The sequence below is a fragment of the Polypterus senegalus genome, chromosome 17 (genome assembly GCF_016835505.1).
Source record: "Polypterus senegalus isolate Bchr_013 chromosome 17, ASM1683550v1, whole genome shotgun sequence".
Classification (NCBI taxonomy): domain Eukaryota; kingdom Metazoa; phylum Chordata; class Cladistia; order Polypteriformes; family Polypteridae; genus Polypterus; species Polypterus senegalus.
The window spans coordinates 31,911,171-31,936,297 of record NC_053170.1 but is presented as its reverse complement, the minus strand read 5'-3'; the positions used below and the strand labels follow the sequence as shown (position 1 = coordinate 31,936,297).

The window sequence follows — 25,127 nt, the reverse complement described above, 5'->3', positions numbered from 1 at the left end:
TCCGCGAGCGTGAGCGCGCACCTAGATTGTAGAGCAGCTCGAGAGCAGTCTATAATGGCTGCCAGAAAATCGAAAGCGCGAGAGAAAAGGCTTAAATAAATCAACCAGGACACTAACAGGGGTAAGTCTGTTAGTTCGTGATTGCTGCTGCTATGTGTATGGTGTTGGCTGTTTTGGTCCGAGGCTGTTACGCTGTGTATCGCCCGGTGGCCGGCAAGGAAGCAGGCATTTACGGCGGTGTCCATTCACCCCCTCCAGCTGGCGTCTCGTCCGTTGTGTGTCTCCTGCGTGCGCGCTGGGGGCTGGGAGAACAGGCAGCGAACAGTCGGGAATAGCGTTTAAAATAAGAATGGCAGGCTCTCGGAAGAAAGGGGGAAGTGAGGTCCTCACTGGGGGAAGCACGCTGGCCTTGTGCGCCGCTCTTTGTCGCTGCGAATCACGCCTGTCGTCCCATTGTGCCCAGCCTCGCGGGGTGAATAGTCCAGTCCCGGGCATCGCCGGCCTGGCAGTTCATCTTCTATGGCAGCGTGTGTTCAGTGGAGGCGCCGCAGCTACCCAAACACGTGTGGCGGATAACTGTGCTTGCGGCTCTGAAGGCCACCTGGTCGCTTCACTCTCATTTTAAGATATGTCGAGCGGTGCAATGGACCGGCGCTGTCAGGCTTATGAGGCTGCCTTTTGCGTCCGCTGTCAAAATCAGCATGCCGTCAGCAGAAGCGAGAGAGGCGGCATTGTGCCGTGTGCCTAGGGACAGCCGGGTGGCCGTGGTTCGTGGTGACATATCAGTCTTGGAAAGGTACGTTATAGAGAATTGAGTTTGAAAGAAGTGCAAGTGGCAAAGCAACATCCACTGTGAATGAGTGCCGAGGCTGTTTATGTAACTTGCTGTAAAGACAGCAACAAGAGTGCCTGAGCATTAGCGAGCGAGGACAAACTCACGGAGGTAGGGGTCTGGCAAAAAGTTGACTAATCTGCGAATGAGACATAATATTGAATGAAACGAATAAATGACTATTGTACAACAAAAAGTGGTATTGCTGATCATCAGAAACTAAAGGGCTATGCAATGAGACGTGCAAGTCAAAAATACTGCCTATTCATGGAAAAGCTTCTGTGATGTTGTTGTTGTTGTTTGAAATAAGCACGTTGCTTCTCAGGTCATGTGAAAACTCGCGTTGCTCTGTCAGTACGTTAGTAGACCACTGCTAGAAAAGTCCTGACTTGCATTGTTAGGGATCAGTCTGTCTGAGCGCAGAGAAAGTTGGAACAGTCTCTCGGCAAACTGGTCCAGGCGGTCAGTATTTATTTTGGCCACTGAACAAATTATTTACGTTGTTATGCCTCAGTTTTAGAGGATACATCCAGTTTGAATTATAAATTATTTAATCTCATATATACTGTACCTGAAGAATGAACAAAGATAGGTTCTTTAAGGGGCAACAGAATTCCACTTGTGCACGATGAGTAAATATGTAAAGATCACACTTCACATTAAAACATGAAAATAAGATTATTCTGTAATTTCAATTAGTGTAATTCTATGAAGTACTTTCTTTTTTTTTTTTACAAAACACCTAGTGACAGTCAGCAGTTTCAGTGCTACAACAGTATTTTGTAAATGGAAGAAAAAGATTCTTCTTTTTAAATATGTAACTGCATGGTGGAAAAATAGCCAAACACAAGTGCTGCCATTTAACAGTAGTGGCAGAGGAGCTTCCCCAGTTCAGGGCTGGGACTACTCTCCTGCCAATCGGAGAGATTTACAGCGTATGGCAAAGGCCACCCAGCGGGTCATTAGGTCTGAACTACTGAGCCTGTACCATGTCTCAACACTTGCCAATTACATAAGTAGGCCAGTAGTATCACCTGGGATCCAACACACCCTGGGCACTGTATGTTTGCCATCTAGCAAATGCACAGGACAATTTGTGTTCACACAGATTGCGGAACAGCTTTTTCCAAGAGCTGTTGCCATCCTCACTCCTAGTCTACTCTCTCTTGGTATATGAGCTTTAGGTATTTAACTATTTTAGTATCTTTTTGTATTTCTGTTTTATTTTGTATTTAGTATATTTCAACCCTGTAATATCTGGTACATTGTGTTTTGCATTTTTTATATTGTATTTTATAATTCCATTAGATGACTGTTGCCACACAAAGTTTCATTGTTACAATGACAGTATTTAAGTATTTTATCTTCTCTGCAGTACTGCCCCGCACAGTTTCATACAGGATTAAGAAGGTGTGATGGTAGATAGAGGGATGACTGGAGAGTCATGTAAACATCTGTTACTTCTTTTATAAGTTATTTTCATTTCCTTAGGCAAAACACCAAAGTGGAATATTTAATTCTGCTAAAGTGATCTTAAGAAAACTATCAAAAAAGTTTTTTTCACATCAAAGAATTCTTATAAACTACTGTATGTCTTTCTCCAGTCTCAACTAACATACAATAAATTATAATAACCTGCTGTTTTGCATATTTTACCATTATCTGCAGTTTGATTTCTGGCGTACATTCTAAAGTAATAACATCTGCTTATGGTTATTAATTATATAATAACCTCAATGGAGGAGATGTATTTAGCCTGGAATTCCTAGTAACATCAGTTGCTATAGTTACAGTGTGGCACTTCTGCCATTAGGAGCAACACAGACTGAACTTTTAAGAGGGAGGGGGATAGCGATTAGTAATGATGATGTCTTCTCCTTAGTGAAAGCATTGTCTTTCTGCTCCATCCCAGTAGGGTAATAAGTGAGAAAATTAGCTATGCATCTGCATTTACATAATTGTAATGTAAATATCAGCAAGACATAAATATGGTAGTGTTCAGGAAAATTGCATTCAGCGTTTATGTTATTTCAGGGAATTAAATATATGGTACTGCAGAGTCAATATAATATTCAAGTACTGGAGTATTGCTACTTACCCCCATGTGCCCTATGCAGTTTTCCCAAGTTTCTCATTCTTTTATCTTCATTTAGTGCCTTGTTAGTCAAAGGTTTTACATTATCATTAATGCTTAGTCTTTAGCATTATTTGATGTACAATTGCATAATATATGAACACTTTTAAGTTCTATTTTCTAGGCATTATTTTAATAATTGCTAAATTAAGACATATACATTTCTGGTATTTTTTTTGCAGTATTATCTTGTAAAGAATTAGAAATACTTTGTTTATTGTACTTGAGTATGTTTTGAGGATGTTTCTACTTTACCTGAGCATAATATTTTCTGTACACTTTTACTTAACTGTATTCAAAAACAATTGACTACTTTTACTCTAGTATATTTTTCTAGACACATTTCACTAATAAAGTGTTAAACCAAAAAACAAATGGGCTACACAAATACACCCAGTACTTCACTCAGTCTGTCATTTAAAATACAGTCTTCCCCAGCTTCAGGAAGATTTGCACATATTAAGTATATGGGACGGGTTTCAAATATGCGCTACTGGCGTGGACACCCGGTGGTCTTGGTAGTCATTTTAAGTACACCTCACTACAACCTGTAGAGTTATGAAGGTCTGAATGTTGGTGATGTGCAATTCCAGTTTCATTTATTTTCACAGTTGATGCTGCCCTCACAGCAGCCTGCCAAATGGGACGAGGATAGTTACGTAGGCTGCAGTGAGGTGCACTTGTGCGTTCACATACTGTTGTTCACTCACCTTGTTGTGTAGTGCACATGTATTCCCACATTATTGTGGCATCATGGCTAAAAAACAAATTGTGAACTACTTGGAAAAGCCATAAAGCCTTTCACTTGAATGTTAAAGTAGAAGTGATAAAGTCCAGGCAAGGCGCTTTATTAAACATTATGTAATAAAGCACAATGCCCTATTAGGGATTGTTTTGATGACTAATGTTATTATTAAATTAATTTTTCCAATTTCCATGAAGTTCAGTATTATATGAATAAAACGGGAGTCATGTTCATGTTAAGAAAATTCTCTTTATAAAGAAATTTCCTAGAACAGCTTAGCTCCATTTTAAAGCTTGTGCTGCTTTGTTATTAGTGCTTACCCCACTGAATTAAAATGTAATGATTAAGATGTGTGCTTAACTGAATGTCACTACTTAAAATTGTTGTTTCTTGGCTCATTCTTTGGTGACTGTAGTGCATGCAAAAAGAAGGTTGCCCGAATTAATCATTTTGACTACATATAAAACAGAGAGATCCTACATTTACTTGTACTTTCTATACTTGAGACACCTAATATCAGATACTTTAAAACTTCTACTTGAGTAGTTTGCTCATGAGAAAGGTTTACTGTTACTTGAGTTACTTTCCAGAAAGGTAACTCTACTTTTACCTGAGTACGATTGTTGTGTACTTTATGCAATACTGTGAATATTCACTATTCTGTTGCAAGTACATTTTGAGTGACTGTGCCATTGGACTGTGGAATTAAACTGGAGTCCCAGGTAAAAACTAAGATAGCCTAGTAGCATGCATGTCTTTAATGCAAAAAGAACAAAAAAAACACGAGCGTGGGAATTGAACCATGGTCCCTTAAAATGTAAGGCAGCAGTGCCAACCACTGACACTGAATTATATTTTTATACAACAAATCTATCTTTTATATTCCACCATCAGAAGAGACATTAATCTATAACAGCCATGGCCCACTTATTTATTATTCTGTTTTTGGTAAAGATTTTTAAATTATTGTATTTTACCTGCTCTGCGATGGACTAGCAACCTCTCCAGAGTTAGTTTCTGCTTTGTGCCATCAGTGGTGTGGGTGTAGTCTATAAACCACCACATGAACCTGTATTTGAATTTACAGGTTCATAAGATTAATTATTTTTGTCAAGTTTTAAGACATACCTTTTACTCTATTATTATTTCTAAAAGAAAACTATGTCTTATGTTCAATGCTGTCTTTACTTTTATTATAATTCAGCTGTATACACTCATTACACTAGCAATAGAATTGTAAGACTCAGATGCCCAATGTCATGCTTGCTTTCCGAAGAACAGGATATCCCCAACCCATTATCAGGCCATTAAGAATACCCAACATGGAGTCATTAGTTTCAGTTTTTCATCAGATTTTATATTTATTGGGAAATGTTAACTGAGTTTTCTGTGTTTTTTTTTTTCTTTCCAATTTATCAGATGGCTGAGCATATTTGCTTAATGTGAATGTGAGAAGTAAGGATGAGACATGATGAGTAGTTGTGTAACAGTTAAACTTTAACCAGCAGTGGTTTAGATAATAAGTTCATCCCAATAATAAATTAAATGCACTTTGTAATTCCATGCTGGCTGTCCAGAATACAGCACGTTATAAACTAATTATAAGGTACTTCAAATGGTCTTAAAGCTACAGCATAAGAAAACTGAATGTCCATGGGGATATCAGTCAGTTTACAATCTGATGATATTCCGCATTTATATTTTATGTTGTCAGGTTCAAAGTTAAATTGGCATATTGGCATTAGCGGTTGAATTTATTAAGGTCTTTAAAAAAAAAAAAAAAAAAATAAAATACATTTTGGGGTTAAAGCCAAATTCCTTACAGTTTTTGAAATACTCATAGTTTACAAATCATGTTGTCAATGGGTGCAAAGTACCAATTTCAGTCGTCGTCTTCTTTCAGCTGCTCCCATTAGGGGTGCCACAGTGATCATCTTTTTCCATATCCTCCTGTCCTCTCCTCCTATATTATAGTCATATGCACTAATTAGAGATCTTCAAAAAAAAAAAAAAAACGCCTAAACAAATGTCCCATGATTTTTATGCTAACTAAAGATTTCATGCTGTTTAATTTCCCAGTAATATTTACTGCTATGTATAGTGCTTTGCAATCCTGAGATGAACAGATACAGTGCCAAGATGTTGTGCAAATAATGAGAACGAACTTTGTCGATAGTTGGTGAGCATAGATGGAGGCAGACATTGGGCACCTCCTAAATACATTAGTGAGCCTTCTTGGCAATAGACAAGATGTGTTGTACCCATTTCAGTTTATTAGTAATTATGACCCCCAAAAATGTTGCTAATATTCCCCATAAAATCCAATTTTGATAGAAGTATGGGCTTCCTCATATGCGCAGCTAAGGAGAAGCAGTCGGATCATCTGCTGGCTTGCTGCTGCTGGCGAGCTGTGTATTCTGCTTGTCGCAATGCACGTTGATCATTTCAAAGCCTGTACAGCAGCTGTCTTTTTGCCACTGCATGTCTCTGCTGCTCGCGTTGTGAAGGGGTTGGAGAGGGGTTTGGCTGAACGCATGCTAAGGAGTAGCAGTTGGATCATCTGCTGGCTTGCTGCTGCTGACGAGCTGCGTCTTCTGCTTGTTGCTAGTCATTGTTTTAAGAGCTGGGAGTACATGAAGTGTGTCTGCCAAAAGTATTCCAACAACTGCTAGGTTAGATGTCCGTGAACTTGTTTTAAATGTTGTCTCACTGCCTTGTCTTGCGGGACGTCAAATTGTCTTCCAAGAGGGTCATGTCTCGTCTTCTTAATCTCTCTGCTCCCTGCTTGCTTCGCTCACCAACCCCCAGGTTTGGTTAACCGGATATACAATTTAAAGAGATTGCTATTTTCATTTCATTCATTTTTTATTTCTTGATATTTGCCAGTAATAAAGCTGTAGTGAATGAGTTATTCTCAACCCTGGCGCTGCTAGTACTGTGGTGCGTGATCTGCATGTCGCGCTGCGCATCGATCATTTAAAAACCTGTACAGCAGCTGCTGCTGCTTGTGATGTGCTGCGTGATTTTCATGTCACACTGCGCGACAATCATTTAAAAGCCTGTACAGCAGCTGTCCTTTTGTCTCACGGGATGTTAAAGTGTCTCGCAGAAATTGTTTATAAGTAGGGCATGACGTGCAAGTAGTCACGCAGGACTTCAAAGTGTCTTCCGAGAAGATCTGCTGTGCATGTGTACCACGCCATCATTTTTTAATTCTTTACGAAGTTCTACTTTGTAATCTACTCTTTGTCCTTTATTTCTGGCCCCAGGCGTGGTTAATTGTCTTTCTCGCAGGATGTATAAAGCTGCTCGCATTGTGAAGGATGGCTGAACACACCCTAAGGAGTTGCGGTCGGATCAGCTGCTGTCTTGCTGCTGGCGAGCTGCGTGTTCTTTTTGTCGCGCTGCATGTCGATCATTTAAAAGCCTGTACAGCAGCTGTCCTTTTGCCACTTCGCGTCTCTGCCGCTCACGTTGTGAAGACTGGGGCTTAACGCACGCTAAGGAGATGCAGTCAGATCATCTGCTGTGTATTCTGCTTGTCGCACTGCGTGTCGGTCATTTAAAAGCCTGTTCAGCAGCTGTTCTTTTGTCTCACTGCCTTGTCTCACATAACATCAAAGAGTCTTCCGAGTAGATCATGTCTCGTCTCCCTCCCAAGATTGTTTTTATAATAGAGAGATATATATACATATGTGTGTGTGAGCATCTCTTCACCCAGTCATTCCCTGACTTTCACTCCATGTCATTGAACCATTGAAACTTAGTCTGTTTCTCCTTAACACAGCACCAAGTCTTTCCCTTACTTCAGCATTTATCTTCCTTTTGCTTTATGACACTCTACACACACATCTCATGATCTTCTCCCTGTTCTTCAGGCCTAGTTTACATCATTCTGTCTACTAAATTGAAAAGTTCAAATCATAATGTTTTGTTATGGACAGTTGTGAAATTGAGGTACTCATTTTTTTTATACTTTCTAACAATAAAAATTAGAAAAAAATATTTGGAAAATATACTATACTAGCAAAATACCCGCGCTTCGCAGCCAAGAAGTAGTGTGTTAAAGAAGTAATGAAAAAGAAAAGGAAACATTTTAAAAATAACGTAATGTGATTGTCAACGTAATTGTTTTGTGACTGTTATGTTGCTGTCATCAAGAATTTGATTATTATTTCTTTCAAACAGGTTCGTATTTGGAGGATGTGTTGGGTTCAAGTTACATTCCGTGTTTGTCAACCGTTGTAAAGATAACAGGTTTCATTCATCGATTCCTTTCTTACTGCATCAATAAACGGCTTGTCTCTTTATTTGAGACATCACACACTGCATGCACTGGTTTTTTTACACTGTCTTCCTTTAGCTGGACATTGACTTTTTCCACCGTGTGCTTTGTTTCCAGTAGCTGCACTTATGAATATGCTTGTATCGCGCCAGTCGCCATATTCTTTTGCTGCCTTCTCAATTGTGTAATGCGTTTTTTGTTCAGCGCACTTTGAAGCTGTTGCTTTTTGTCTGCGTACTGCGTTCACAGTCAGTTCACGTGAGCTGCTCGGAGTACATGCATCGAAGGTTCTCAGCTGTGCTTGTGCTATCTCGTGCGATGTTGCGATGTTAGCTCAGACCCGGCAATGGGTCTTTTCATTAAACGTGTATCTCGCGAATATTGTATTCGTCATAGGCATGACAAATGCCAGTGGCAGCGTGTCTATGAACTTAATTTAAACTTAAGGTTTACACCGTGCTTTGTTTCCGCAGTAGCTGCACTTATGAATATGCTTGTATGCGTCACTCGCTTCATATTCTTTTGTTGCCTTCTCAGTTGTGTAATGAGTTTTTTGTTCACTCTTTGGAGCTGTTGCTTTTTGTCTGCGTACTGTGTTCACAGTCAGTTCACATGAGCTGCTCAGCGGCAGAGTGTTTCTATTGGATTTCCGCTGATGGACGGCCTTATATGGGCAGGCACTCAATTACGTGAGAGGCGTGACAATTAGGGACGCAACTCCACCTCACATGGCGACCGAGATGCAGGCTATGGCTGGTATATACAGGGTAGGATTCAAAAGTAATGAGCCTTTGTTCAAAAAGACAAACTTATTGAGCAAATCATTGGTACAACTAATTAATAGTCTTCAAAATAGGCACCTCCTGCATCAATACGCTTTTGTAGGCGGCTTTTCCATGACTCGAAGGCGTCCACGTAGGCCTGTTCCGGGATGGTTGCAAGGGCTGACTTGACATTTGCTTGGATGTCCTTGATCAAGTCGAAACGTTTTCCTTTCAGAGCTGCTTTTAAGCGCGGAAATAAGAAGAAGTCAGAAGGTGACACGTCTGGACTGTAGGGAGGCTGGGGGACCACCGGAACGTTCACCCGGGCCAGGTAGGCGCTCATGATGAAGGCGGTGTGGCTGGGCGCGTTATCGTGTTGAAGCTTCCAGCTGTCCTTGATGTCCCTTCGCTTGCGCACGACGCTTCTTTTCAGCCTTTTCAGGACTTCCAAGTAGTAAGCAGCATTCACGGTCTGTCCTTGCGGGACAAACTCGTAGTGGATGATCCCCTTCACTCCGAAGAACTCGATCGTGTACTGTTGCTCTAACGAACTTTCCATTCCGCCGTGTAACGCACTACCGCACAGGGGTTCCCGTCAAGGCCGATCCTACCGCTCCGAGAGCTCCGTTACGTTGTGAAGCCAACACCCACCGTCGCCGTCACTGGCAAGTGGGGCGCGCGGCGAGGTACGTTTGCGTCAGAACAAAATGAGGCTCATTACTTTTGAATCCTACCCTGTATGTACATAATTAGGTTCCAGTTATGACCGTTACGCGTAGAATTTCAAAAAGAAACCTGCCTAACTTTTGTAAGTAAGCTGTAAGGAATGAGCCTGCCAAATTTCAGCCTTCTACCTACACGGGAAGTTGGAGAATTAATGATCAGTCAGTCAGTCAGTCAGGGCTTTCTTTGCCTTTTATTAGTATAGACTAGCAAAATACCCATGCTTCGCAGCGGCGAAGTACTGCCTTAAAATTTTTATTAAGAAGAAAATTAAACCTTTTTAAACTTAGGGAAAATATACCAATAATTATTTGTTAAGGATCTCTTTGTATACCACATTGTGAGTTCAGGCCCTCCCGTTGTAATATGACCAAGCTGGGCGCTAAGCTTACTCTTGAGCATGCAACGTACAGTTGGCCATGTGAACAGTAATCTTGTTTCAAATCTCACAGCTTGGATTGCTGCTGTCATAATCGGTTTGAATTTCATGGTTTGTTTCAATTACGACAGTATTTGTAGGACTTGTGTTGAAGAGACATTTGGCATCTGTCAAGCGTTGTAAGTATACAACTGGTTTCATTGATAACTTCACTGTGACGATGTGGGTTCTGGCTCCACGCTCCCATTGATGTTTGGGAACCCTTGAACCCAACACCGTCGATAATGTTACCGAGTGAGCTAGTCAGTGGAGGCAATAATTGAGCATCTGAACAAGGGGATGGTTAAAAGTGAAAACAGTGCTTTTATTTAAAAACAGTTAACAAAAACAGTGTTCCATAAATAGTGCAGTTTCCATAAATAATCCATAAAATGAAAAAAACGTGGAGGTTAAAACCATTGGAAAAAGTCTTCTTAAAAACGAGGTTTAAAACGATCAGGAAGCTGTCTTTAAAAACAACAACAAATAAGCTTGGTGCTTCTTTTCTGTTAGCGTCTCACCTGCTTATCCCGTTTGGGCTTAGCAGCAGGCAAGACGCTCTCTGCAGCTGCACTCCTACATCACACATTCGAGACTGGAGACCTCCCGATCCCTGGCTCCGGTATGGCACTCATCCCAGTCCCGGAGAACTTGGTTTCCCACAACGGCCAGGTCGCTCACGTTGGGGATTCCCACCACCAAGTCTCCCGACTTCCGCTGCCTTTCAATGGCCTCTCTGCGACCAGTCGCCTCCCTGGTCACTCCCGCTACCTGATCGCCAGCGGAGCGACATCAACACAAACGCCTGGGTGTCGGCCTAACACCCAGCTTCCACGCAGCTGTCCACGAAGCCGATCACGCTCACCACACTCACGCACCGCCTGCTTCCTCTCCTGCTCCCGGTAACCTCAGTCCTCTCCTTTCCTTTTTTTCTCTCTCCATTTTTTTACACCGAACGTTTCTTTCTCCTCATAAAACCAACTCGCGCTTCTTTTAAAACGTGAGGGGCCATTACAGCTGTAGCATTAGCCACGGGAGCAATCACAAATGTGGGCAGTTCCTCACCTGTGCACACGGTGAGAACGCCCACATCGACGACGCCAGCGCTCGCTACAACGCCCCCCTCACGAAGCCGCCTCGGGTGCGGTGATTATTTATTAAAATGAATGGCCTTTTCTCAACGAGCTGTGGACCCATAACACCACATTCCACCCCCCATAAAACTCCAGTTGCATGGGAAGGCTCCACACCACTGCCAACCCAATGCAACTGGAGCTCAGGTCCACAGCTCGGCCACTCCACACTGCACTAAAACCAATAAAAGCACTAAAACAATTCCCCACAATAAAACAAACCAACCCAAGCCCCCTTCATAAAAACAGGACATTAAAAGAATAAGAACTTTAAAAGACAATTAAAACCAGCAATAAATAAATGTACTTAAAAAGCTCAGTCTCTTAAAATGTCCTCCTCAGGCTTGGGTACGTGGGTTCCACACAAAGTCAATTACCAATCCCGCTTGCTGCTCTGTCTCCTCTTCTGGCCTCCACTGCTAGCTCATCCCACCGCTGCCACCAAATGTGACGATGTGGGTTCTGGCTCCACGCTCCCATTGATGTTTGGGAACCCTTGAACCCAACACCGTCGATAATGTTACCGAGTGAGCTAGTCAGTGGAGGCAATAATTGAGCATCTGAACAAGGGGATAGTTATAAGTGAAAACAGTGCTTTTATTTAAAAACAGTCAACAAAAACAGTGTTCCATAAATAGTGCAGTTTCCATAAATAATCCATAAAATGAAAAAAACGTGGAAGTTAAAACCATTGGAAAAAGTCTTCTTAAAAACGAGGTTTAAAACGATCAGGAAGCTGTCTTTAAAAACAACAACAAATAAGCTTGGTGCTTCTTTTCTGTTAGCGTCTCACCTGCTTATCCCGTTTGGGCTTAGCAGCAGGCAAGACGCTCTCTGCAGCTGCACTCCTACATCACACATTCGAGACTGGAGACCTCCCGATCCCTGGCTCCGGTATGGCACTCATCCCAGTCCCGGAGAACTTGGTTTCGCACAACTGCCAGGTCGCTCACGCTGGGGATTCCCACCACCAAGTCTCCCGACTTCCGCTGCCTTTCAATGGCCTCTCTGCGGCCAGTCGCCTTCCCTGGTCACTCCCGCTACCTGATCGCTCAGCGGGAGCGACATCAACACAAACGCCTGGGTATCGGCCTAACACCCAGCTTCCACGCAGCTGTCCACGAGCGCTCGATCGTGCGCTCACCACACTCGCGCACCGCCTGCTTCCTCTCCTGCTCCCGGTAACCTCCGTCCTCTCCTTTCCTTTTTTTCGCTCTCCATTTTTTTACAACGAACGTTTCTTTCTCCTCATAAAACCAACTCGAGCTTCTTTTAAAACGTGAGGGGCCATTACAGCTGTAGCATTAGCCACGGGAGCAATCACAAATGTGGGCAGTTCCTCACCTGTGCACACGGTGAGAAACGCCCACATCGATGACCGCCCTGCGGCTCGCTACAACACCTCGGGTGCGGTGATAATTTATTAAAATGAATGGCCTTTTCTCAACGAGCTGTGGACCCATAACACCACATTCACATCCAGCTTTTGAGATTTTAAACATTCATAAACATCAAAGTGTCCACTACTGAAATTGTCACTTGTGAATCTAAGATGTTTAATAGGCATAGGCGGTTGTCGAAAGGTGTAAAATATTTGCAACCATCAACTCACATGCAGATCCATAGGTGAAGGGCTTAAGCATTTCACTCTTATAGTGTTCCTGTGTAGTATAATTATCTCCTGTACCGTCATCAGTCCACACCTTGAACCTGTCCCAGTCATTCAATACATAAGACACAATTGTCCTCCGGATATCAAGAGTGAGCCTGATATGGCCGTGCAATATGTAACAAAGAGAATGGAAAAGGTAGGTGCCATCTCCGGGCATGGAAACCACTCGGTAAGTGACAGTTCTTTGATCAATGGTGATCACCTCGATAGACATGTTAATGGGGGTACGGTTGGAATGATAAAGGAAATGGCTACCTGAACAATGTAAAGTAAGTCTAAAATACCTACACAATAACTATAATCGTAATAAATGAACAATAAAACAGCCAAGAAGCCGTGGATTAAATTAAAAAGGCAGTAGTTATCAGCAGGGAGACGTGAATCCCGTGGCGAAGCAAGTAAGGGAATGTAGAGATTGGAGCGATGGACAGCCTTATATAGGCAGGCAGCCAACAACGTGGGAGGCGTTGGGATGGGGGACCCAACGCCGCCTCACACGGTGACCAAGCTGCAGGCTATGGACGTATATATGTTCGTAAGTAGGATTCAGTTAGCATTGGGAACCCGCATACCAAATTTCTTGAAGATGGGCCCATAACTAGCAAAGACCGTTGAAAAGTTCAATATGGAGGCCGACAGTGGCATCATACCACCGAAATAAGTATGTACATTGGTTTCGGTTAGTGCAGGGAAGCCGCCTACCAAATTTCGTGAAGATGGGGCCATAAATAAGAAAGTTCAACATTGGGGACGTTGTTGACTGTTATGACCGTTACGCGTAGAATTTCGAAATTAAACCTGCTTAACTTTTGTAAGTAACCTGTAAGGAATGAGCCTGCCAAATTTCAGCCTTCTACCTACACGGGAAGTTGGAGAATTAGTGACGTTGGAAAATTCAATATGGCGGCCGACAGTGGTGTCATACCATCGAAATAAGTACGTACATCAGTTTTGGTTAGCGCAGGGAAGCCGCCTACCAAATTTCGTGAAGATGGTGCCAAAGATAAGTTTTCTTTTCCACATTTAAGGAGATGGTCCTTTTTTCCCTCTTTGTTATCTCTGCTGACTTTTTGCAGGAAGTGCTTTGTTTTAGAAACATTTAAACACACTGTGGCATTTTAAATGATTGTCATTAAAAATGCTGTAGCGTAAAGAAAAATAAACTCTTCACTTTATTTTTAGCTGCATCTGATGGTGTGAGGATGGTGAGCAGTCAGCCCAAGTATGAGCTGGTTCAGGAGGTGGGGCGAGGAAGCTATGGTCTCGTTTATGAGGCTGTAGTAAAGAAGACTGGGGCTCGAGTTGCTGTCAAAAAGATAAGGTGCCATGCTCCAGAAAATGTGGAACTTGCACTCCGGGAGTTCTGGGCTTTGAGCAGCATCCAGAGTCAGCATCCAAATGTCATTCATTTGGAGGAGTGCATATTACAGAAGGATGGCATGGTGCAGAAAATGACACATGGATCCACTTCATCTCTTTATTTAGAGGTAAAATGTTCAATAATTTTACAATTACTGAATTTATGACATGTGTATGGTATCATTCATTTTACCATTTTGTACAGATTTTGAGAAGTAATTCACTGTGCATTCAGAAAGTACTCAGACTCCTCCTTTTTCACATTTTATTTTGCCGCCTTGTACTAAAATCATTTAATTTTTTCCCATATCACAGAACACTCGGCACCCCAGAATGACAAGGTGAATACAGGATTTTAGAATGTTGTGTAAAATTATTACAGGCAGTCCCAGGGTTACGTACGAGATGGGGAGGACTGTAGGTTTGTACTTAAGTTGAATTTGTATGTAAGGCGGAACAGGTACATTAATTTAATAAATGCTATTGTTGACTGACTGTAACCAAGTGCCCCGCTAATGAATGATGGAGTTTTACCTCACTCTTACCTTTTTATTACAGTATGTCTTTATTTTCAATGGTGATAGTTTTTCTCTTATTTAGTGTATCACCAGCACTTGCATCAGATTTGTGTTTCAGAGACATTCTTGAAGGGTGAAGACAACAGATTAAGATGAGCTCTTCTACACAGCACTGTACGGCTATCACAGCAGGAAGGCACCCATCCTCAGTATGTCTGATGTATAGGGTGGGCCAGATATAATTATGCAATATAACTTACTCAGTTTATTACATAGAAAATCACTGAAAAATCCCAGACCATCGAGAAGTGTGCGAACTGACAACATGAAGAATTGTCTTTGCGCCAAACTGGAATTATCCCCTCATAAATCAAAATCATTCAGACGAACTGGATCAGCATAATTAGATCTGGACCACTCTGTACTGACAAGAAACAACTTCCTGCTATGTGCATAACAGTACAAGCAGGGTTGCTATTGAGAATGAATGGGGGCGGCGAGGGGCAATTCATCACCAGCCCACCTCAGAGTCACTTGCACTACAGTATGCTGCCTGTAGCTTACGCAACACCACCTCCCCCATTCAACATGCAGCCATCCGAGGCATACTACAATGTGCCCCGTTCACCCTCAATGGCCTCCCCTCAGCCACAACCAGGTCCCCGCTTGCAGCATTACCAGCCACCCATCTAGAACAAACGGGACAGCTGTGTGTGGTGGGCAGGCAGTGAAGCCACTTGCCGCCGGGACCCGGCCGAGGGACACTACACTGTAGGAGCAGCGAAATTGCCCCCCTCCAGCCACCGCTTCTAGCGTCCCCAGAATGAAGATGACGGAACGGCAGTTACTGAGGCTCATGCGTCACAGCTGCTGGCCCCGTTCGTATGTTGTAGGTTGGATGGCCATAACCTGGGGATTACCTGTACTAATAAACAAAAAAAAAAACCAAAAATTTAGATATATCAACTATTTCCTTTTTGTATTTTTATTTAAAATCGTTACACTTCTAGTTAATGAAATATACAATTGAAAAGATGTAAATTGAAATTTTAATGGTTTTGATTAGTTAAACAGTGGAACAGCATTGTATTTTATTTAAGTTTGAATAGGGAGGGTTAGTCACACAATAATTTACTTCTCTGAAACTAATAAATATGTTGACAGCAATCATAGAGAATTGTACCTTTTAATTCTTGATTACAGAACCTCTGCAGTACATTAAGGTATTTTTAATGGCCTGTTAGTCACTCTGTTGCTTTTCTGTGGCAGGAAATTGGCCGTCTTCCCAGTTTTTTGTGCTTAAATGTGTTTCTGTGCACGTTTTACTGAAAGGCAGCAATTATTTGTTTATGTAGACAGTGATTTTTTTGTATGGCCTTTTTTTTCTTCTTCTTACAAAAGAAATGTTGCTTCAGTTAACACTCTTTTATATGCATTATGCATTTCTGACCTTTTAGCCTTTTCTGTAGTATTTTCTAGTTCAGAGTTCATTCAGCAGCAGTTCCGAATGGGCTCACTTGTAACATGGAGTTGCTTACTTTGCTTGATTTGTTTTGCATTTTCACAGCCATTAACACAATATGAATTTTAAGAAAACATCTCTATTTTTGAAAGATGCTTTTCCCTTATTTCTAATCATTTTGATGTATTTAAATTTATTTATATGAGTAATATCTGCCTTAAGGTATCCTATTCAGTTTAGGTTTCCCTCACCATTAGGTTTATTTTCTTGTTTGCATATTATTTATAATTTTACATACATGACTTCATACACTTTGGGTATAATATTTTAAAAGTGAGTAATTGAAAGCAGAAATACCAAAGCAGTTTGGTCCTACATAACCATGAACTGGTGTTTCAGATGGAATACGTTGATGGAGATGAGCTTTTTCATCAAAATTTCAATTTACTTTTGATTGTATGTTGTATTGTTTTATGAGAGCTACACAGCAATATTTTTGTATGGATATTATATATGGTTTCTTTCAATGGCAAGAAAAGGATCTGTAACAAGGATGGTCCCAGTTCGTAAAACATAGAAGTGTTGGCATTCTATGGTAAGAAAGTAACACAAACCATTGCTCTCAATTTTAAAAATTAACAGATTTCCTCACTTACTATATACCGAAGGAACAAGCAGTGTATGCAGCAGCTAAAGTTTGGCATAAGCTGTATGTTTTTTACATCAGTTAAAAATAGCTAGTCATGCTAATAGTAATTTTCATACAACTTCTACTTGGAAATCATTCATTGTTTGGTAAGCATGAAAGGGTGCTTGTTGTCATTTTAGCCTTGTGAATTGGATGTTAAACTTATGAGACAGATCATTAAAATTCCCATTACTGGAACATTGCATGTCATACATTTCAGTTATAATTTGTATGTATGGCATGAATGTGCATGGTAAAATTTTAAAATATAAATTTGTCAGGGTTTTATTGCGACTTACTAGTGATTGCTAAGTTTTTTGGTATTAATGCACTTTAATGTGGCTTGTTGATCCTTTGCTTGGAATATAACATAGTATGCTCCAACCTGTTTTGTTTTTTTGTCTTTAATATTTTTACTTTTTGTCAAAATTACACTTTTCATCAGTTCATACTTTTAAATATAGGGTGGTCCAAATCTAATTATGCAATTTTCATTATGCTATAACTTATTAAGTTTATTACATACAAAATCACCCGAAAAATCCCAGACCATCGAGAAGTGTGAAAACTGGCAACATGAAGAATTGTCCCTACATAAATCAAAGTCATCCAGACGATCTGGATCTGTAAAATTAGATCTGGACCACTCTACATCTGTATCTAACATGGTTCTTTTGGTGGGAAGTTACATTTTTTCTAAGAGTCTTCATTACTTCAGTAATTTTCTAAAATGTTAATGATCATTTGAGGTTCATGGAGCACCAAAGCCTTTTCTGGCAGCACTGAAAGCAGGGCTGGGATGAACCCTGGGCACTGTTCCATTCCATCACAGAGCCCTCTTATGCATAAACACGCTCTTGTACTCATGCTGGGGCCAATTAACCCAAGGAGCACATTAGTGGGGATGTGATAGAAAAACCAAAACAGACCTGGAAAACCGGCACAAACTCCACACAGGCAATGACAGACAATGAATGGGCATGGGATTCAAACCCAGAGTTCTGAAGCACAGTGGTAACCATTTTACAAATTAGATAAAGCATAGTATTCTAACATTGGAGTGTTGGGCAATTAAAAGATTATTTTGCTAGTCAATTTGTTGTGGCAGCCTCCAAAAACTCTTATTTTCTATATTTTGTCTAATAAGCATTGATGCCTCCAGAGCACTGTAGTTTTTGTAGTAAATACACTTCGCTAATATGTAAGGAATGAAAAGTGAAAAAACATTAAATAAAGTAGAAGAATTGTCATAGAACTGTAATAAAAGGTAAAAGGAAGACAATAATGCAGTTGTCTATATAGTATACAGTAAAAGGACGGAGGTTATTTACCTATCCTTTTTATAAAAGCAGTAATTGCAAAACATTCTAGATACTTCATAGTACCAATTCTGTCTAGCAGCATTTACTGTAACTTTAATATATAGAAGTATATAAAGATATATGGGTATATAAAGACATATAACATCTTTGGGGCAGACAGTATACCAAGTATAAGTCTTGAAACATCTTTCCTATATTGTACTGTAAGATTTAAACATCATCTGTCAGTATATGCTACAGAATAAACACTTGTAGTAAGAAGGATCCTATTAAAAAGTTGTCTTAGAGTAAAGTGTAATTATATTAAAACAGGATTTTATTATGTGTTTATTTTACAGTTGGTGGAAACATCATTAAAAGGTGAAATTGCTTTTGACCCCAGAAGTTCGTATTACTTATGGTTTGTGATGGATTTCTGTGACGGAGGAGATATGAATGCTTACCTGCTTTCCAGAAAACCAAACCGCAAGACAAACACCAGCTTCATGTTGCAGCTAAGCAGTGCCCTTGCATTTTTGCACAAAAATCAAATTATCCACAGAGACTTAAAGCCAGACAATATTCTGATCTCACAAAGCAGGACTCCCACAGGGGTACCTGAGCCCACTTTAAAAGTTGCTGATTTTGGACTGAGCAAGGTTTGTTCGGCTTCTGGTTTAAATCCTGAGGAACCTGTCAGTGTCAATAAATGTTTCCTTTCGACTGCATGTGGCACGGATTTCTATATGGCTCCTGAAGTATGGGAGGGACACTACACTGCCAAAGCAGATATTTTTGCCCTTGGGATCATAATTTGGGCCATGCTGGAGAGGATTACGTTCATTGATACAGAGACCAAGAAGGAGTTGTTGGGGAGCTATGTAAAACAGGGAACTGAGATTGTGCCTGTTGGGGAGGCACTTTTGGAAAACCCCAAAATGGAGCTACACATACCTGTGAAGAAGAAAAGCATGAATGCCAGCATGAAACAGTTAATTAAGGAGATGCTGGCTGCAAACCCCCAAGAAAGGCCGGATGCTTTTGAACTGGAGTTGAGACTAGTAAAAATTGCATGCAAAGAATGTAACTGGGATACGTGATATCCAAGAAATACAGAAACTTGTACACACGACCATTGATTCATTTTCTTTGGATTTTTTGTGGAATGCAGATGGCTGAAGTGTCAACATGCATATGGGAACAACAAAATCGGGGCTTGAATTGCCATCTTATTGTATTGGCTCACATAATTTAACTTCTTTTGTTTCTTGAGTTGGGCTTATTTAAAAAGAACAAGTTTTTATTCAGATGCAATGCTAAAAGATACTGCAGCAAATTTGAATAACTTTGCTACCCTATTAACTTTGAGGACCAAACAAAATATAGTATTTGCATGCTGGAAGTGCAGATAAATCTACCATTTACAATAAAAGTGAATAAGCACATGCCATCAACAACATACCTTAACAGCTACACTCTCAAATCTGCATAATCCAGTTCAGGGTTGCAGAGAGCTGAAGCTATCCTGGTAACATCAGGTAGAAGGAAGGAATCAGCTTGTCACAAGGTTCCAATCCATCAAAGGACCCACTCGCACACATACACACACACACAAAATTTAGAGTAGCCAGTTAACCTAAGCAGCTTGTCTTTGGAAATGTGGGATGAAAGCCCACACAGACTGAGAAGGGAACTTGTAAACTCCAACCAGTTTGCATTCCATCACCTGAGGACGGCGGCACTAAATGCTCCACGACTGTGCCACTAAGCTGTACTGTAGCAATCACTAAATAAAGTTAAAGTACAATTAACAGCCATGATATCATTTCACATCTTACATTGTGCTTGTTAAAGGTCCAAGTTGTAATTTAATGTACATTGCACATAAAGCTGTAGAATACATTCTGAAATGTAAGCGGTCAACTTTCTAAAATTAGAAAGTACATTTCTTAATTTCAATGAAGCTGTCACAGCTTGAAAAAGAACAATCTCCATAATCCACACGCATAAGTGTTTGTTCAGAAAGACAGATATTATTCACCCCATTGATTTTTTTCTTTTTGGGGCACTGGCTTTTGAGTGCCATTTTTACTTGTGCAGTTAGTGGTATGAAAAAATTGATGGTATTGTGATAAATGTATCACAGAAACATTGACATTTGATTAAACTACTCCATTATCGTAACTTGGGCAGAGTATGAGGGTCTATAGCCATGTTGGCAATATTGTCTACCCATAGTTGTTCACAAACCTGAACAGTATGACTGCTGCCAAATACATGAACATTGTTTTTAAATTTGGATGGGAACAAAAATGAAAATATGAATGCTGTGAACTGATATGGGATGGGAGAAGGTCACCATCTTGTTTTACTTTCATTATTTATTTGAACACTAAATGAACTGCCATGAAATTAACTGGAAAATGTGATATTCACTAGAAAGCTGCCTTTCACTCTGAAGTGTTTTAATCATGCTGCATAACTAATATTTTCCCACCTTTAATGAAAGGAGCAAGATTTATTGCTTTGTTTCTCCTTCTGTTTAAATACCTTTTTGTTTAAGACTGAACATACCAGGCAGCAGTAAAGCTGCTAGTGTATATATGGTGCCACTGTTTCTTTTGTTTTACCGAAAGATGGTATTAAATTATAAAAAGAAAAATATTTATTCTTTGCAAAAACAGCCTTATGGCCTTACAGGAGTAATTGAGATGTAGCATTTCTCAGTACTCTGCATTTTGTTATTTAATATTGTCAGTCTGTCCCAGTCCCTGTATTCTGTCCAGCTTTGCTTCCTTATCAGTATTATGACAGGTCATTTCCATTGCTTTCAGCTCACGGCTGAAAATAAAGCTGTAGTTTCTATACTGTAAAACTTTATTACTTAATCATCTAAAATACAAGCTTGCAAAGCTCCTACTTTTAATTTAGTTTGCACAACAGTTTTAAGATACTTTCTAAGACCAAGAGGTAAATAACATGCCTGCTGGTAATTGCAGAGACAATTAGGATTGTGATGGGATTTTCATAATGGGTTGTTGACTTTTAACAAATTGTATAAAAAAATGACCATTTAACAATGCTTATAAGTTTAATTACTGAGTGTTCAAAATCAGTATTACATTTTAAGTGGATAAAGAATGCTTAAAGTTCCTGAACAGAATGTTTGCTAATGCTTCAATCCAGAAAATAAAAAAAAAATATTTCCATTAATATCTAAACAATTTCCATTTAAGTTATTGTATATATCATACAGGTAAAAGGAAGTACAAATGATCATACACCAGTTATGAAAGTTCCTAGTAAGTATAATTTAATTAATTTTCCCTTTGTACTAATCTGTATTTTTTCAGACTTGGTATGAAGTCGTGCCACTATTCCTTCATACATTTTTATCTCAGTATATTGTATTTATAGTTAATAAAAAATGAGATTGTATTTTCCATTCCTACAGTTAAATGTATTGCACATAAGGTCATGTAATTTTCACGGTCACTTCTGAAAATAACTAGGCATCAATTGAAAAATAGAAGTTGAAAACACTAGTTTGGAGGGTTGCCATTTAGCCTGAAGATGGTGGATTCCTGGATGGATGCACCTATCCTTTACTGTGGCCATCCTTTACTTGGTAAATCCCCATTTATGGAGAGCATCATGGCAGAAAGCTTTCATGTGGGTATATACATGTGTTAAAATTTATGCTAGCCCAGTGTAGACTATTTGCCACACACAATGAGCCAATCTGGGATTTTAAACTTGTACATTTTGGGTTACAAGTCCCATTCTTCAGCCAATAAAAGGCCATCAAAAGTGGTAAATTGCATAGCAGTGTGGTGTGTTTAATTGTAGGAATGGAAATTCTAATTATCGACAGATACAAAGGAGCAACTTGGGCTTGTAACATTTGATTGGTACAGAGTGCATTTGTAATTCTGTGTTGATTTCCATGTTTAATTATGTGTCCTATAAACTGATATAAAACATGGTTTATTGACAGTTTCTTGTGGATCCATAAAGATTATATTCCCCATCTAACCTAAACAAAATTAATGAGTGTACAATATGAGTATTACTACCACTGACATAAAGCCAGTACATTCAAATTTACTAGCCTGACAAATATGTGAGAATTCATAAGATATACTTCTGCAGGTAAATGTTTCACTTCACTGCATCCAGACTAGTGGTGGATCAGCTCAGTCCTGGAGGAGTTTTGTGCCAGCCAATTATGGACAGAAAAGCTAAGTTACCTCAGTAAATGAGCTCCATGTTTAAATACACTCTTCATTCAATGTGAATGCTCCCATAATGTTCCTATAATTCAGCAGATTTCTAACTTGTGTCCACTTATTGACAAATAAGGTAACTGGAAGAAGCTGAGGGAATGTAGTACTTTAATTGCTAAGAAAAAAATTCAAATGTTGGTAATTGGGAAAAATTGAAAGTCCACTCCATGAGATATTTAAGCTGGATTACACAGAAAGTACGACTGCAGTCTATCCAGTGGCCAGCAGCTAAAGTCTGTTGCTAGCGTACCCCTCCAGGACTATGTCTGCCTAAGTCTGAGCTAGACCATATTTGTCTTTGTTGCTCTGTATATATACAAGTGTTTTGTAAAACATGTTAGTTGAAATCCAAGATTTCTAATTAAATAATGTCCATGTTAAAGAGATTGGCTATCAGCACCTCAGATAGTCGATCTCTCTAACTTTGATATAGACTGCTCCTATCCTGAAAGAAAACTTTTTTTTTTTTTTTTTTTTTGGACTGTCAAGTCTCAGCTGCTTTTCTTTTTCAGTTCGATTGCTTTAAAGTTTTATTTTGTGCAACAAATGGTCGACTTTTGTATGTGTCAGAACTCTAACATGGAGCATTGCCCTGTACAGTTATTTTTCTCTACATTTTTACTGTAAAACCGTAGGTCCCAAGTATCATAAGGTTCCTTGGCAGGTACATATATACAGTTTGTTTGTGCTAGCTACTTTATCTACATTTTCGATACTCACGACAGGACTGTGCCCAGGGCCGAAGCAATAGCAGCCTTTTGGTAGCCCCATTCAAATCTTCCCTGCTGAGTATTTCAAACCAAAGTGGGTGTAAAAAGTTGCAAGGCTCACACTAAAACACATTATTCTCAACTGTGGGAGGTTTTTTTTTTTAAACTTTGTTACATTTTAGTTTTATTTTATTGTGAAGTTACTGTAAAATATGTTTAAAAGAATTTATAAAAGTTAAATGATTGTGTAATGTACATTTTTTGCCTTTTTAATTAAAACAGTAAAATAACAGAGTTTCCATGTGTATTTTTAAGTTTATTCTCATAATGTACTTGAATGTCCACACTTCAGAAAGGGAATAATGAGACATGCGACTTCTGTACCCCTTCAATCCCTGGTATGACTTTTGTGGATTCTGCACGTCTACCTGCTGTTTCCTTTCTAAACTTCAGATCTCTTTCCTGGTGAGTCCCTTCATTACAGTGAATTCTCCCAAAATGTGAATTTTTACTACACAGTTTAAAAATGTTATATTGCCAGATCATTTTTAATGAAAAGACTCTTTATACTTTTTAAAGTAAAACTTCTTTAAATGTAATTTAAACTTTGATTACAATACATACATTTCTAAACCATTGCTTTGGGGGCCTGTTGTACCTCTAGATGTTCTATGTTCGTGGGGATTTTGATGACAAATTATTTGTGCCCTTCTGCTATTCCTCGATTACCCAAAGTGTAAAAAGCAATCCAAAGCCAAAGAAACTTTCTTGAATTTTATTTGTTTTCTGTAGCTCATATGGTTCTTGTGCATGCTACAAAAAAAAAAAAAAAACACTTTCTGTGAATCACCAAAGTATGGATTGGTAATTTTATTTTAAATAACTGGATTTTTTTGTCAGAATATAACATCACATCTTTTTTACTGTACCTAATTTTCTTGCAATTGATGTGTTATTGTGATCATTCATAATGCAAACCTCTCAAGGGATTTAAACAGCCACCACCAAATTGAGAATTCCATTTATTGTTGAGCACATTCACAAACCTGTGTAAAGTGTACAATGAAATTCTAATCTGCATGTCTGACCAACATTCAACTCATTACTCTTCAGCACCATGATAAGTGGAAATAAGCAAATATAGCACCAGTTTAGAGAAATAAATCATAGCATTTTATTAAAATAAAATTAATAAAAAACAGACCTAAATGCAAAGAAACATTTTGAAATCCATTAAAATGCTGTGTGCAGTTTTTTGGACAGATTCTTTTCATCCTATTAAACCTCCCCATTTAATTTCTGGAACATTCTGTGCCTACTGCACCAGAACCACCCTGCATTTCCATGATAGTCCAGTAGGTGGTGCTGTACTGAGCCCTCCACTGATCTATGCTCATAGATACACACTGGGTGTGTGTTGAGCTTTCTTATATACAACTATGCCTGCAGGAGGATGGTAGTTTGAGGAGGGGAAGGAGGCCTACTTTTGTAAAACGAGGGGGCTTCACCACCTGCTCGCTTTGCTAGCCAACCCCCCTGGCCTGTGCTACGCACCAGCCACTTCATATCTCTGCTGCTCGCAAATGTGGATTTCACTTTCACCAAACAAATCTTTTCATTCTCACTGATACGACTCTTCGTTGGGAAGAAACACTACTTTTCCCAGATGGCAACATGTATTAAGACGATCTACAAGTCTCCTACTTTAAGTTTAAATCCGAACAATATATTCGATCTATTTTCACTGTTCCATTATTTCACCGAGTAATAATTTCCGTTTGCGCTAATGCGATGTTTACTGTTGTTTTTTTTTGAGACTTTCGAAGTTTAGTATTTTAATTATCTCAAACCTGCTCTGCATGTGTATTGCGCCAACATTTTTGAATTCTTTACAACTTTCTACTTTGTTACCTACTCTTTGTCTTTTATGTCCGGCCCCGGGCATGGTTAAATCTCTTGGCACAAAGTCTCGTCTCGCGATACATGAAAGTGTCTCTCCGAAAAAGTCATGTCTCATCCCAGGATTTTTTTCTATTATAATAGATTATATTTTCTTTTGTGTTTCATTCCTACTGCCGTAAGATAAGTAGCTGTAAA

General features: G+C 39.6%; 1 protein-coding gene across 1 annotated transcript; it reads left to right on the top strand.

Moving 5' to 3' along the window:
• Positions 1-23,187, top strand: pdik1l (PDLIM1 interacting kinase 1 like). Its single transcript, XM_039739977.1, has 3 exons — positions 1-121; positions 13,889-14,193; positions 18,394-23,187. The coding sequence occupies exons 2-3, from the start codon at positions 13,909-13,911 to the stop codon at positions 19,132-19,134; spliced, it is 1,026 nt and encodes a 341-aa protein (XP_039595911.1). The 5' UTR covers positions 1-121; positions 13,889-13,908; the 3' UTR covers positions 19,135-23,187.
• The last annotated feature ends 1,940 nt before the right edge of the window (positions 23,188-25,127 follow it).

Coding starts and splice junctions, on each gene's coding strand:
- pdik1l (XM_039739977.1), top strand. CDS start 13,909: ATGGTGAGCAGTCAGCCCAAGTATGAGCTGGTTCAGGAGGTGGGGCGA. Junction 14,194..18,393: donor CTTCATCTCTTTATTTAGAG/GTAAAATGTTCA, acceptor TTTATTTTACAG/TTGGTGGAAACATCATTAAA.